The following is a 15,820-nucleotide window of genomic DNA, read 5'->3' on the forward strand; positions in this document are numbered from 1 at the left end:
GTAAAAGGAGTAAGGTTCTACATTTAGGTAAGAAAAACCAAATGCACAGGTACAGTATAGGTGGCACCTTGCTCAATAGTAGTAACTGTGAAGAGGGATCTTGGAGTCCTAGTGGACAACCACTTAAATAGGAGCCAGCCGTGTGCAGCAGCTGCCAAAAAAGCCAACACAGTTCTAGGCTGCATAAAGAGAAGGATCATAGAATCAAGATCAAGTGAAGTGTTGGTACCACATTATAAGGCCTTGGTGAGGCCACACTTGGAAAATTTGCATTCAATTTTGGTGGCCACGATGTGAAAAAGATGTGGAGATTCTGGAAAGAGTGCAGAGAACAAAGATGATTAAGGGACTGGAGGCTAAAATATATGAAGAATGAGTGAGTCTAGAGTAATGAAAAGAAGGACTAGGGGGTGACATGATAGCAGTCTCCCAATATTTGAGCAGCTAGTAGAAAGAAGAAAGGGGCAGCCTATTTTCCAAACCGCCCAAAGGCAGGACAAGAAGCAACGGATGGAATCTAATCAAGGAGAGGAGCAACCTGGAACTAAGGGGGAATCCCTCTTCCTTGGTGGTGGTGGGGGGGTTCCAAATGGCATCACTGCCACCTTCAGTTTCTCCCCTCTTTGCTTCTCTGCAGCGAAGGAAGGAAGACCATGGGGCAGTACATCCTTGCGAGTCTCGGCTTGCTGGCTGTGGCTTTATCCCTGGGTGGTAAGTTGACTGGGCCTCTCATGTCCGGAGAAGCCATTTCTCTTGCCTCTGAAGAACCCCTTCCTGATTTGACCCCGCCTCCTCCCACCCACCCCCCAAAGCCTCTCACTGAAGTTGCTGTTTCTCCTATTTTGCCATTTCGACCCCACCTTGTCTCTCTGCCCCCAGGCTCAGAGCCGAGGTGGCGCAGTGGTTAGGGTGCAGCACTGCAGGCCACTTCAGCTGACTGTTATCTGCAGTTCAGCGGTTCAAATCTCACCGGCTCAAGGTTGACTCAGCCTTCCATCCTTCCGAGGTGGGTGAAATGAGGACCCAGACTGTGGGGGCAATAATGCTGACTCTGTAAACCGCTTAGAGAGGGCTGAAAGCCCTATGAAGCGGTATATAGGTCTAACTGCTATTGCTATTGTTTGCATATATGTGATAACAAAGCAAACTCAACGCGATTGAAGTGCAGAATTAATTAAAAGTTAAAACGGCAAATATGCATCCATCGATCATTTAAGAAAAGCGTGCCCTCCACCTCTTGCTAGAGATTCCTCCACGTGGAACCCCCACGAGAGCTTAAACTAAAACTGGCAGGGCATCTTCAGAAGGGGCTGCCCTGGGCAGCAAGTGGAAGGGGGTCAGACCCACAAATGATCACCCCTGAATGCCCTATGGGCAGCTATGGGACATCCTGAGTGCCAGTGCAGTTCCTAAAGCACAGACCTACCATATTTTTGGAGTATAAGATGCACCTTCCCCCCCTAAAAGAGCGTGGATAGGTTGGTGCGTCTTATACACCAAATACAGCCGTTTTTGGCCTCCCGAAGTGCCCCCCCGGCATCCCTTTTTTTTTTTAACATTTGGGGTCCGTTTTTGTTCCCAGGAGCCTTCCCTGAGGCCTGCTAGGCCAAAAATGAGGGGTGGGGATGCTGCAAAAGGAAGGAAGGGAGAGAGAAAGAAGAAAAAGAGAAAGAGAAAGGGAGGGAGGGAGGGAGGGAGGGAGGAAAGAAAGAGAGAGAGAGAAAGGAAGGAAGGAAGGAAGGAAGGAAGGAAGGAAGAAAGAAAGAAAGAAAGAAAGAAAGAAAGAAAGAAAGAAAGAAAGAAAGAAAGAAAGAAGAGGGAGGGAGGGAGGGAGGGAGGGAGGGAAAAAGGAGAGGGTGGAAGGACCCCAAACCTGGCACTAGACCCAGGATGGCACATGGAGCCATTTGTCAGAGCATGCGAGGCGTTGCCCTGTTAGCTGGTCAGTGCGCATGTACGCGCTGACCAGCTGAGTTAAGCCTTTTTCAAAGCCATTTTTCACCCTCCCCAGGCTCCAGAGGCTTTATAGGAGCCTGGGGAGGGCGAAAATAGCCTCTTCCCTGCGCCCCCCCCCCCACCGAGGCCCCCCGAAGCAGGAAAAAACCGGCCCTATGGGCAAACAGGAAGTTCGGGAATGGACTTCCGGTTTGCTCGGAGGGTCGTTTTTAGTCCTCCAGAGCCTTCAGGGAAGCCTCCTGAAGGTCCCTGAAGGCACTGGAGGGCTTCCGGGGGGGGGAGGCTGTTTTTGTCCTCCCCAGGCTCCTATAAAGCCTCTGGAGCCTGGGGAGGGCGAAAAAAGCATTCCAAAAAATGGGGGGAGCGCCTGTCATGCACGCATGCACACTGGGGGGGGGGTGTCGCACATTGCATTATGGGTGTGGCACGCCCGCACATGACCCCCCCCCCCGCACTCCCCGCAAGCCAAAAAAGGTTCACCATCGCTGGCCTAGATGCAGCTTCAGAGGATCCTTTGAAGCAGCAGAGCAATCCAGGGCTAGAAGAGACCTGGGGGGGGGTCATCTAGTCCAACCCCTTACTCCAGCAGGACATCGTTAAAGTGATTTTCTGCCTCTTGACTCCCCCGTTCACATGACTACATAGCCACGCCCAGCCACATGACATCCCCACCCACCCGCACCAAGCCACGCCCACAGACCCCAAACCAAGTTCTGGACATTCTCCAAATGCAACTTCTGTGTCTGTAACCAAAGTCAAATGCGATTTGTTGCCATCAAAGATATTTGTAACTCAGCAGGTCAAGAATGTCCTGCAGACCCAGCTCCCTCCACCTGCTCCTCCTTCTCTCCTGGCCATCTTCTCATCGGGTTTTCCTCTCTTCCCACCCAGGAACTGGAGCCGATGTCCTTTGTCCCTATGATTGGGTTTCCCACAATGATTCTTGCTACAAACTCTTCACCCGTTGGATGTCCTGGGACGATGCGCAGGTTAGATGTGCCCCATGCTTTTGGATATGCCAGAGGGATTTCTCGAGATGGGCGGCTATAGAAATCGAAACTCAAATAAGCAATAATTAAATCTCCTAGCCCAGGCCGAGGAGACGGCTAGGCTGGACTTTTGCATAGCCCCCAAGTCCTTTCTGGCTGGGCCAAGGACCCCTAAAGGGAGAGCTGGAGGTCAACCAGACTGTCCGCATGAAAAGGTCGCACAGATCACCATTTTAGGACAGTCTGAAACACAAGTATTCTGTGGCCCTTATACTGCTGAAGACCTTCATGGCCAATATCTTGTGTTGATCTTCAGGGTTGAGTGACCATCGGATAGAGAACAGATTTTCCTGGTGTGGCCCACCACCGACCAGCAAATCTGGCGGCAGATTCAGACAGTGAGGAGGTTGGGGAGGAACCTGGGCCAGTCCTGGAGTCTGGGGAAGGCTCTGAGGAGGTCTCTGTATCGGAGGCAGAGAGGGGGTCAGGGCCATCCGGCAGTTATCAGCTGCCTTCAGAGTCAGACATCAGTGAGGCAGAAGAACAGCTGGAGCCTGTTCCCAGTGTGTGCATGTGCAGAGTTGCTAGACGAAGGGAGCAGCTAAAGAACAGGGGGCGCCTTGGGAGTAAGGCCACAGGTGGACGGTGAATGGCCCCTCCCAGAGGAGATATACATCCCAAGTATTATCTGCCACAGAGTGCCATTGGGAAGATATCAGCCTAGCAACTCTCCAAGCCTGATAAAAGCCTGCAGTTGTGAAATCTTGTGAAAGTCACTTAGCCAGGACTTTGCTGGAGCGGAATACACTTTAAACTAAATAAAAGGGGTTTTATCGGGATGAGGTCAGAACATTCCCTGATGTTTCGCTGGCAACTCTGGCTCGTATCTTCCGGCCTCTTGACCACCTGGCTTCTGAAGGGATGGGGGGAGGGATCTGAGATTCTAATGCAGTGTTTCTCAACCTTGGCAACTTGAAGATGTCTGGACTTCAACTCCCAGAATTCCCCAGCCAGAATTCTGGGAGTTGAAGTCCAGACATCTTCAAGTTGCCAAGGTTGAGAAACACTGTTCTAATGCATGAATTTAAGTCTGGGCTGGTCAAGGGGTGGTTAACGAAGTCAAGACTTTGGCACAAATACACACAGATAGGGAAGATGCTCCTTCCCTGCTGAGCAAGTGATTTTCTCTGTTGTCGCTTTCTCCCAGAGGACCTGCCAAGAGGCACAGGAAAATGGCCAACTGGCCTCCATCAAAGACGTGGAAGGGGCAGCGAAGCTGTCCAAGTACCTCAGGGAAAACCGGAGACTACGCCTTGATGCCTGGATCGGACTGAGGCTTTCAAAGATAGTAGGTCCTTCCGATTGGTTTAGCTTTATCAGTGCTTTTTAAAAAAAATCCATTTCTAGGGGGCTGTTTGAAGGGTGGTAGGGAATCCCTCTGCTAAAACCTTGTTGAGCGATTACACTGCAGAATAACCTATAGCCCTGGGGGGTTGTTAGCGGTCTCCCACCTAAGAGACAGAGACAGAGAGAAAGAGATGGAGAGAAACAGAGAGACAGAGAGAGAGAGAAAGAGAGAAACAGATGGAGAGAAACAGATACAGAGAGAGAGAGATGCAGAGGGGGGAGAGAGAGAGAAAGAGAAAGACAGAGAGACACAGAGAGACACAGAGAGAGAGACACAGAGAGACACAGAGAGAAAGAGAGAGAGACAGAGAGAAACAGAGACAGAGACACACACAGAGAGAATGACCAAGACAGAGAGAAAAAGACAGAGAGAGACAGAAACAGAGACAGAGAGAAACAAAGACAGAGAGACAGGAGCAGAGACAGAGAGAGAGAGACACAGAGAGAAAGAGAGAGACACAGAGAGAGAGAGACACAGAGAGAGAGACACAGAGAGAGAGAGAGACACAGAGAGACACAGAGAGACACAGAAAGAGAGAGAGACAGAGAGAAACAAAGACAGAGACACACATACAGAGAGAATGACCGAGACAGAGAGAAAAAGACAGAGAGAGACAGAAATAGAGACAGAGAGAAACAGAGACAGAGAGACAGAGACAGAGAGACAGAGAGAGAGACACAGAAAGAGACACAGAGAGAAAGAGACACAGAGAGGGATACAGAGAGAGAGAGACAGAGAGAGAAAGAAAGAGAGAAAGAGATGGAGAGAGAGACAGAGAGAGAGAGAGAGAGACAAAGAGGGTGGAGAGAGACAGAGAGAAACAGAGACAGAGAGAGACACACACAGAGAGAGATAGAGACAGAGAGAAAAAGACAGAGAGAGACAGAGAGAGGGGGGGGAGAGAGAGACATAGAAACAGAGACATAGAGAGACACACACAGAGAGAGATAGAGACAGAGAGAAAAAGACAGAGAGAGACAGAGAGAGAGAGAAAGAGATGGAGAGAAACAGAGAGACAGAGAGACAGAGACAGAGACAGAGACAGAGAGACAGAGAGACAGAGAGACAGAGAGAAACAGACAGACACACACACACATAGAGACAGAGAGAAAAAGACAGAGAGAGACAGAGACAGAGAGAGACCGAAACAGAGACAGAGAGAAACATAGAGAGAGAGAGAGAGACAGGGACAGACAGACAGACACACACACACACACACACAGAAAGAGGCACAGAGAGAGACAGAGAGAGAGACAGAAAGATGGTCTATTTGGTTTATAAAGAATAAGAGAGTTGGAAGGGACCCCGGAGGTCTTCTAGTCTGCCCCTTGAAAGGTGCCAACCTTTCTCTCTCTGTCCCTGGGCCCCGTATCGCCAGAGCCCCTTCCTCAGTTGGCTAACGTCCTTTCCCTTTCATTGCAGAACAATAAATGGGAGTGGAGTGATGGCTCCAATGTCACCTACGTATCCTGGGAAAAAGGACAACCGGACAACTTTTTGAAACTGGAGTTCTGTGCTGTGGTGTCATCCAAATCACGTAAGTCGACCGGTTGGGGGCAACTGAGGGCGCAGTGCCAATAATAAAAACCCATCTGATCCCATCTTGGGATTGACCCCTTGACCACTGATGACCTTTGTTGACCTCTGGGATCTCTGAGCGTTCAGAGTCCTACACTCTGTACAGACAAGGGAAGACCAGGCATCCGTAGGAGAAACAACATTGACGGCGTAGCTCCTTCAAAAATTGGGACTGGAAGCGGACACAGTTGCCGCAATATAGCAATAGCAGTTAGCAGTTAGACTTATATACCGCTTCATAGGGCTTTCAGCCCTCTCTAAGTGGTTTACAGAGTCAGAAAATCGCCCCCAACAACAATCCGGGTCCTCATTTCACCCACCTCGGAAGGATGGAAGGCTGAGTCAACCTTGAGCCGGTGAGATTAGAACCGCCAAACTGCAGATAACAGTCAGCTGAAGTGGCCTGCAGTGCTGCACCGTAACCACTGCACCACCTCGGTTCCAACTGGCTACTTTATTGCTTTCTGCCTATAATACAGGAATCTCCCCAGAGTTTCTGCCTGGGAAAGGCCAGATAAGGCTGAAAGGCGGTCAGTGGAATCACACCTTGGCCTCCTGTGTACACAGAGTGAGCCTGGCCTGATTCTCTGTGCGAGTCCTTCTCCCGAGGGAGACATTTGCTCTCCAACGGCAGTCAGCTCTAAGTTGCCGACTGCAACTTCTACCAAACACAGTCAGAAGAATCTCAGCCACTTAGAACGTATGTAGAAGAGAAACATTGGCCCACGCCTGATCCCAATATAAAGTTACCATGAGGACAGCATAAATCAGAACAAAACAAAAAAGTAAACAAAAGATTATTATAAGAAGAAAGGTCAGAAATGAAACTACAGAGAAGGGCACCATAGATACAGGGGCTGATCGGTTGTGAGGACCCGACCTTTCTTGGCACTGTTTAAGTTTGAATAGAACAGAACAGTTGGAAGGGACCTTGGAGGTCTTCTAGTCCAACCCCCTGCTTAGGCAGGAAACCCTATACAGTTCCAGACAAATGGCTCTCCAACCTCTTCTTAAAGACTTCCAGTGTTGGGGCTTTCAGAACTTCTGGAGGCAAGCTATTCCACTGATTCATTGTTCTAACTGTCAGAAAATTTCTCCTTAGTTCTAAGTTGCTTCTCTCCTTGATTAGTTTCCACCCATTGCTTCTTGTTCTGCCCTCAGGTGCCTTGGAGAATAGCTTGACTCCCTCTTCTTTGGGGCAACCCCTGAGATATTGGAAGACTGCTATCATGTCTCCCCTGGTCCTTCTTTTCATTAAAGTAGACATTCCCAGTTCCTGCAACCGTTCTTCCTATGTTTGAGCCTCCAGTCCCCTAATCATCTTTGTTTGAGTGGACGCTAAACCAATAGTCATAAGTTGAGAACTCCCTGTAGAATAGTCATAGGACAAAAAGGAAACTTTGCCGCCCTCCTGTGGCTGAAAGCTTGATAGGCAACTTCTGATAGCCATGACCTCACTTGGTAGCTAGGTCTGTCTCTGTCTCTGTCTCTCTCTCTCTCTGCTAGCCTGCCTGCCTGCCTGCCTGCCTATCTATCTATCTATCTATCTATCTATCTATCTATCTATCTATCTATCTATCTATCTATCTATCTATCTATCTATCTCTATTATTAAATTATATGCCACTCATCTCACTATCCAGCTGAGTTACAATATCCTGCTGAACCCAAATCCGGTTATAGCAGGTGAGGTTCTCCTCTTGCGATATCCTCTTGCAAATGAATTGAATTGAATTGAATTCATTATATTTCTATGCCGCCCTTTTCCCAGAAGGGACTCAGGGCGGCTCACAACCCAAGTCAGGGGGGGGGGGGGATAGGGGATACAAATAGGGAAAAAGACATAGACAAACAATACCACAATTTTAAAAACAATTTAACAGCCACACCATTCGAGCGGGGACAGGAACTCATCAGCCCCAGGCCTGTCGGAACAGCCAGGTTTTAAGGGCTTTGCGGAAAGCCTGGAGGGTGGTGAGGGTCTGAATCTCCACAGGGAGCTCGTTCCAGAGGGTCAGAGCAGCCACAGAGAAGGCTCTCCTCCGGGTAGTCGCCAGTCGGCATTGGCCAGTGGATGGAATTCGGAGGAGGCCTAGTATGTGGGATCTAATCGGTCTGTTGGAGGTAATTGGGAGCAAGGGGTCTCTCAAGTACCCAGGTCCAGGTCCAATACCATGAAGGGAATGAGGGAGGCGCCACTGAAATGCCCCTCTGGGACTCCGAGGGAGTCACTGCAAAACTTTCTCTTTTGCTGCCCAGAGTTTATGGAATGGAACGATAAGCCATGCGGGTTTCCACATCGTTTTGTCTGCAAGTTCCAGCCCCGGCGTGTGGCAAGCAGCGGATGAAGGTTGGAGAAGCAGTGAGCCCCCCCCAGCCCCGCCCCTGCCTGCCGAAATCTCTGCTCCGCACCCTTGCTTCACGTGCTTTGAGGGGCTTGGATCTGATTATGCTCATTTCGGTGGGCCAGAAGCTTGAATAAATTCTGTCTAGCATAACTGGTGTTCTTCATTTTCAAACTCAGTCTTCTTGTATAGCAAGGGTGGGTATTAAGGGGAGGGGGTGTTTCTCTAAGATGACCACCCATTGATGCTACGTTGCTTTCTTGCATGTCCACCTCGTTTTAACTGGAGGGCTGAGAATATGCTGGGCTTTGGTACCATCTTGCTGTCCCCCAAAGACAATTGGCACATGAGTCCCACTCGGAGCATTAATGCAGCTTCCAGCTAGAAAGAGCGTAGGGGTGAGAAGGTGAGGTGGGTCCCTGAGGGCCGGGTCTGTGCTAAGTTTCTCCGTCAGAGCTGCAAAGATCTAAACCTCCTCTGGGGGGCACCAAAGAGCCTGTGACGCCTCTAGCCCTCGGCGCCCTCTAGCAGTCCAAGGCCATAGTGGGAACTCCTTCAGTTCTCCTTCTGCCACATCTGGGGAGAAGGACCTCATTGCTGGGGTATTCTTTTCATCCGGCCTTTGAAAGAGTTGGGGGGCTTCAGTCAAGACCCGGAGGAGATAACAGAGGGGATGTCATGGAGGGCAGGGTCACTCACTTCTCCTTCTGAAGTAGAGGCTCCATTTTGGAAATAGCAGGAAGAAGCCAAGGTAATGCTGGGGAATGATATGGTAGGCAAGAAGAAGACGATCAACATGCTTTGTCAAGAAATTGCACAGTTGGTCTCCAAATGAAGTCACAGATGCCAACATGAACTTGCAGTTGTATATAAATCAATATATTCCACACCTGCATTTGCAGCAGACAAGCTAGTCAGGCAAACAGGAGAATCCTAAAGTAAATCATCACAACAACATCCTGATGAGGTAAATCGGGGGGGGGTCAAATTCGCATCCTGTGGGCCAGATGCATCATGTGCTGGCCATGACCACCCCCATTTTAGCAAAGGGGGAAAAGTGATGACAACGTGTCATCATGAGTTTGATACCTCTGAGGTAAATCATCACAGAAGCATTATCATGAGGTAAATCATCACAGGAACATCATCATGAGGTAAAATCATCCCAGGAACATCATCATGAGGTAAATCATCCCAGGAACATCATCATGAGGTAAATCATCACAGGAACATTATCATCCCAGGAACATCATCATGAAGTAAATCATCACAGGAACATCATCATGAGGTAAATCATCACAGGAACACCATCATCACAGGAACATCATCATGAAGTAAATAATCACAGGAACATCATCATGAGGTAAATCGCAGGGCACACAGAAGGGGAAAAAAGGGAAACTCCCTCTCCACACTCACAAAATCACAGTGCAGATCACCTCACACAGGAGCTGACACTTTCCAACCAATCAACCTCAAAATGCAAATGTTTCTTTCAACTGACAGCTCTTCGGGATAACAGAAGGATAGGAAGTAATCTAAGATGTATTAGATTATTACTTATAAATATGTGTGTATCCATCATTTCCCTCTCCTTTTTGAAATGTACAAACGTTTCAAGAGGGTGCATCTCTTTGCCTCAGGGATGTGTCTCCCACTATTCTTTCAGTTTCTAAACTGTCATGGAATTTGGGCAGCAGGCGTCCAAATCAAGTCAGAGATGCTGACACAAACTTGTAGTTTTATATAAATAATTATATTTTACATCTATATTTGTGGCAAACAAGATAGTCAGGCACATCCCTACATCATGAGGTAAATCACAGAGCATACAGGGCACACGGGGGAGGGGAAGGGGGGGAAACATGGAAACGCCCCCTGCCCACCAATCACAGCGCAGATCACCTCACGCAGGAGCCGGCACTCTCCAACCAATCAACCTCAAGATGCAAATGTGTCTTTTAACCGAGATGGTTATTCTCCGTGGTTAACAGAAGGATAGGAAGTACCCTGAGATCTATTACTTATATAAATATATGTGTGTGTCCACCATTTTCCTCTTGCCTCACGCAGGAGCCAGCATTCTCCAACCCATCAACCACAACTGTGTGCTTTGGCTCTCTGCACAACCCCACGCTGCTCCAGCTGCTAAATTTAAATATGTTAAGATGCTTGTGTTTTTTCCGCAGCCCTTCTACTCAGTCCTGCGCAATGGTGGGACAGGTAGCATTCACCTTTCCACTAGGTCAGTGTTTCTCAACCTTGGCAACTTGAAGATGTCCGGACTTCAACTCCCAGAATTCCCCAGCCCCCATTTGCCACCCCTTTTATCCGAGGGGCAAGCAAGATTTTCAAATGACACGGGCGAGTGGCTGGTATTTGGTGGCTGCTACCCCTCAGCTGTGCAAAGAAGAGGCCAAACCCAAATCCGGCTTGTAAGAGATCCAAGGTTGCTCGGTGCTGTTTTGGGATCAACAGTGGCTGCCTTCCTGATGCCAAGTCAATTATTGCTCCTTTGTGAGTCTTGCCAAGCCCCCTTCAAAGCTTCCTCACCCCCCTCCCCCTCGAAACTCTTGGCCAAACCCCAGCAGAAACCAATGCGCCCCCCACCCCCGGAAGCCAAAGCCCTTTGCTTAGTCCCTATGTCTCTACTTGGGCCATTGGAGGACTGGGGAATTCTGGGAGTTGAAGTCCAGACCATTGAAAGTTGTTCAGGTTGAGAAACAGCCTTTACACCGAAGGTCTTGGTCCTGGGAGGGCCATCTTGTTCTGGTCCACCCCCCCCCCCCAAAAAAAAACCCGGGGTGAAGCACATGGCTGAGTTTCCCCCTAAGTAGCCAAGCAAAAGGGCTCCTTGGCCAAGGAACATGGGAACTGTGGTGCAGCCCATGGAAGGGCAACTCGGGGTGAACAGCTGACTTTGCACCCTTGTGTGAAGTAACCATCCTCTGCTACCAAATGTGATGTTCCCGTGGGTCGTCCATGAGGCCAATGTGGAGAAAAGACACGGACACGATCTTTCTCGGGATGGAGCGACCCAGATTGGGGGTCTGGTAGCCCCTTTTATTGAGATAAGACAAAGGCAGGAGGAGCAATAGCATGTGCTTAAAAACAGCCTGTAAAAGTACAATTGCTAATCTACTGCTTCAGGAAAGTTCTTTCTATATATGGTCAAATCCTGGACGTCAATGGTAGGGCACATCTCAGGATGTTATATTATTCACTATCAGGATGTTATGGCTTTCTAGGAGTTTGTTTTCTCCTGTGTGATTCAGCGTGACTCTGCAGGCCCTAGTATGGACTAGGCCATGGAGGACACACACCTGCACAAGGAATATATTACAACACCATTGCAAAGCAATGGTGGGGAAGGAGGCTGTGCACAACTGGCTCTGGGTCTTTGATGCGGAGGTGAGGGCTTTCCACTCGCCCCTCCCCACCTCAGCGAGGCCTCCTCTGCTGGCTTGGGCATAAAACGGTTCAATCACTGTTCCCTCTAAGGTGCGCGGCTGCGCGGCCGCGCACATGGAAAGAAATCCCCGCGCAGAAGTTTCTAACTGCCGCGCAGAGATTTCTACCAAAGCAAACGTGGGGAAGTCCTTTGCAGGCGGCTAGAACTGGCCGCCCGCAAAGGACCTCCCCAGTCTTGTTTTGATGAGCCGCCAGTCCTCTTGCTTCTTCTCCTTCACCGGCAAAGCTCCCGCTGGCTTCCCGGCCCATGGCTTTGGCGTTTCTCCCTCCACGCGGAGCCCCTGAGCTGGCTCCCGCGTTATCCCTCCCCCTTTCTCCTCTGCCGTGCTTTTGAGGCCGTGGGAGCTAGTAGGAAAGCGGCGGAGGTGGAGGCGGCGGCAGGGGTAACCCAGAGCCCAGCTGAGGTGCTCCGAGCGGAGGGGGAGGCACCACCGCTGCTGCCATGGGCGGGGGCGCCAGCGGGAGCTTTGCCGGCTTCACCGGCAAAGAAGGAGAAGAAGCAAAAGGACTGGCGGCTTTGAAATGCAACCCCCTGGTCCCTCTGGCCGCGGATTTGATTCGGCGTAAGTGGGGGCCGAACACATGCTGCGCCGACTTTGCGCAGTGAGGCGGAGTAATTCAAACCCCCCAAAGAACGTGTGTGTATGTGTGTGTGTGTGTGTGTGTGTGAGAGAGAGAGAGAGAGAGAGAGAATTGGATCAAAATTGGTGGCCAAAGGAGTGGAGGGAGGGAGGGAGGGAGGGAGGGAAGAAAGGAAGGAAGGAAGGAAGGAAGGAAGGAAGGAAGCCCTGCCCCCTGTGAAAAAAACTGAAGATGGAGCAGTGAATGAATAAACCATAAAAGTAACAAACAGTTAATGCGTAAGTAAGCTGAGGAGCAAGTTCTCAACTAAGGAAGCAATATAAGAAAGAAATATAAAAAGCTCAATACGCCAAAACACTTATTTTAGTCTTCATTTAATTACTTGTATTGTAGTCTGATGTAACATCTTTTTAAAGTTAACGTTAGTTAGAAAAGATAGGGTACAAAACTTAAATAATAAAAAAAATTCTACATTCATTTTGAAAAATAAATGCAATACTTGATTAATTTCATATCTTTATTTAAAATAGTTTTGGCATGGCATATGATTTTATTGACTCAGTTGGAAATGATGTGGATGTTGTATCTGATTCTGAGGTATATATATATTCTTAAGTAACATAACATATAGCATATTGTCCAAACTTGCTAGACTATTTAATTGATCTTACTACTTTAAAGGGGGAGAGTTTCATGACAAATTATTTTATTACATTTATGTTGCATTTATATATTATATTTATTACATTTATATTCCACATTATATATTTGTATTGTTATTTTAGTGTTTATTGTCAATTTCGATAGATATTATATTGATATATCTATACTGATTTTAATCATACTAAATAACAATTACTGCTATTATTTATCAGCATTAAATATTTACAGTTTTTAATATTGAGTTAGTCGTATTTTAGAATAATAGTGTTATCTTTTAATAGGATAACTGGCAAGATCTAATTCAAATGTGATGGGTTGCATTCCAAAGGAATGTGAGAGGACAGGTTGCCTGCAAAATGCCAGGACCCCGGCTGTTGGTGCCATGTCTCTCTCTGGCCAGTCTAACAATCTAAAAGCTGAGCAGAGAGCCTTTTTTTTTTCAGGGTGAGCGGAAAAGTATAGTGTTTGAGTGGCACTTTTCATGCCTGGCATTCCTCAGGCTGAAACCTCTCTCGCAATCGGCGCTTGACGCTTGGAATGTTGCGCAAATGTCCAGCAGACATGGCAGCAGTTCAAACTGTGGCTCTCTTAGGTGCTCAGGCATGAAACTGTGCCGCTCAAACACTATACTTTTCCGCTCACACTGAAAAAAAATTAGAGGGAACATTGGTGCAGCTACAAAGATTTAGTCATTGGGAAATATAGGAGCAAAATATACTTTTAAAAGTGTAGATTTCAAGATACGGGGAGAAGATTTAATCATTGGAAAATATAGATTTAAAGAGATTTTTCAGGAGAATGCTTGCTGATTATCTGGGAATAGTTTGATCCCGTTGGACCCAAGGAAGTGGACCAAGGGTCCTGGAGGCTCTCAGGGCCACCCCCTGCCAGTTACATCCTCCTCACCCCTCCTGGATGGTGAAAGGCTCTAGCACTTTAACTATTGTGTGGGGGGGTGTCTAGGCAGTGATTGACAGGTCACTAGAGAGGGGGACATTTCCGGTGGCTTTTAAGGAATCCCTGGTTTGCCTCCTTCTTTAAAAAACCAACACTGCCTGGGCAACTTTCATCCAGTTTCCAAGTTTCCCCCTTTTTATGGCAGGTTGAGGAAAAGGTGGTGTGGTCAGGATTCAGGTCCAGTTATGGGATAGGTCCAATTATGAGCCTTGGTGGCACAGTGGTTAGAGCACAGTACTGCAGGCTACTTCTGCTGATCACCAGCTGCCAGCAGTTTGGCAGTTCGAATCTCAGCAGGCTCAAGGTTGACTCAGCCTTCCGTCCTTCCATGGTGGGTAAAACGAGGACCCGGATTGTTTTTTTAAAATTTACAAACATGTAAAATACACACACACACACAAAACTTAGACGTACACCACATTTACACAATACAATACGAACAGGAGCTTCCTGTTCTTTCTAATAGCAATTGCCAATCGATACCACTCACCTTATATTATTTCCCCTTCTATTGTATTTCATTTGGATTTCACCATTCTTAACCCTCTTGTTTTACTCACAACTATTATTTTTTGAGTTTTGTTGTATTCCTTCATTGATTCTTCTTTCTTTCCTCCATCCACCTATACCATTTATGCTATATCTGGTAGAATTCTGATTCTTCTTTTCCCTGGATTTTTTAGTTTGTCCATTTCAGCACAATCCATAATCTTTTTTTTTAATATAAATTTTTATTTTTATTACATAGACAACACATACATACAACAATAAAAAAACAAGACAAAAAAACAATAAAAAAGCACCATCACCTACAGCCTGTCGTTTGGTTACAGGTATTTTAACATCCATATTCTCGAATAACATTTACCATCACAGATTTTTCATCTAGTATAACTAAATACCTCACTTTCATTGTACAGTATATGTTCAGTTACAATTAGTATTATTATTTTTCCCCAATAAATCATAGTTCCCTTACATTCTTGATTATCTATTTGATAATAGTATATCTTTATATAATCCCCATGTGAAAGAAAAGATTTTTTTTACCAACCATTTATATTTATATATCACTATTTTCCATTATACATAATTCCACCAATCAACTATCAGGTATGCTTATGTTCATTGTTATCCTTGTACCTCATACCTTCAAACAGAAATCTTATTCCTTCATTTTTCAACAAAATATTCTAAATAGTCACTACATATATATACCAATTTTCAATTATTCCCTTATTAAAATTATTTATCAACAACAAGATATCATTGTAATATGTTCTTAACGTTATACATTATATCACCAATCCTCTATCAAGTAGACATAAAATCATTGTTATCCTTATCCTTTTTAAAGCAAAAAATTCTAAAGTATTCAATTCATAGATGTATCAGTTTTTCATTCTATCGTTGTTAATCTATTTCACAGCATAATTGTGTTATCATTTAACTCCTTCAGTTAAAGCATGAGTAAAACATTTTTCATCTCCAGGTTTTTTCCCCCCAGCCACTGATAAAACAAGTCCCATATCTTATAAAATTGCTCGTCCTCTTGCTCTCTAATTTCAAGTGTCTGTTTACTCATTTCAGCACAGTCCATTATTTTCCGAATAACTTCTTCCTGTTTTGGTATTGCTTCATTTTTCCAGTTTTTTTGCAAATACGATTCTGGCTGCTGTTAACACATTTACAATCAGATATTTTAAGCCTTTGTTATAGATTTCTGGTATGATCCCCAATAAAAAGACCTCTGGTTTAAAGTCTATGTGTTTGTGTGTCATTTTCTCCAACCACATGTGGATTTTAGTCCCGTATCTTTTAGCTTCAATGCAAGTCCACCACATGTGGTAATATGAGCCCGGTATCTGATG

At 46.7% G+C, this 15,820-nt stretch overlaps 1 protein-coding gene across 1 annotated transcript; it reads left to right on the forward strand.

Annotated features, from left to right (window-relative positions):
- The first annotated feature begins 653 nt into the window (after positions 1 to 653).
- LOC116523222 (C-type lectin lectoxin-Phi1-like) lies at positions 654 to 8,279 on the forward strand. The gene is made up of 5 exons (XM_032238311.1): positions 654 to 711; positions 2,848 to 2,945; positions 4,153 to 4,293; positions 5,776 to 5,890; positions 8,191 to 8,279. The coding sequence occupies exons 1-5, from the start codon at positions 654 to 656 to the stop codon at positions 8,277 to 8,279; spliced, it is 501 nt and encodes a 166-aa protein (XP_032094202.1).
- Positions 8,280 to 15,820: the final 7,541 nt, after the last annotated feature.

Source organism: Thamnophis elegans, unplaced genomic scaffold (genome assembly GCF_009769535.1).
Source record: "Thamnophis elegans isolate rThaEle1 unplaced genomic scaffold, rThaEle1.pri scaffold_112_arrow_ctg1, whole genome shotgun sequence".
Taxonomy (NCBI): Eukaryota; Metazoa; Chordata; class Lepidosauria; order Squamata; family Colubridae; genus Thamnophis; species Thamnophis elegans.

Bases quoted from the DNA above. Each gene is read 5' to 3' on its own strand.
- LOC116523222 (XM_032238311.1), top strand. From the start codon at position 654: ATGGGGCAGTACATCCTTGCGAGTCTCGGCTTGCTGGCTGTGGCTTTA. The intron at 4,294-5,775 runs GTAGGTCCTTCC...CTTTCATTGCAG, and splicing joins GACTGAGGCTTTCAAAGATA to AACAATAAATGGGAGTGGAG. The intron at 5,891-8,190 runs GTAAGTCGACCG...TTTGCTGCCCAG, and splicing joins TGTGGTGTCATCCAAATCAC to AGTTTATGGAATGGAACGAT.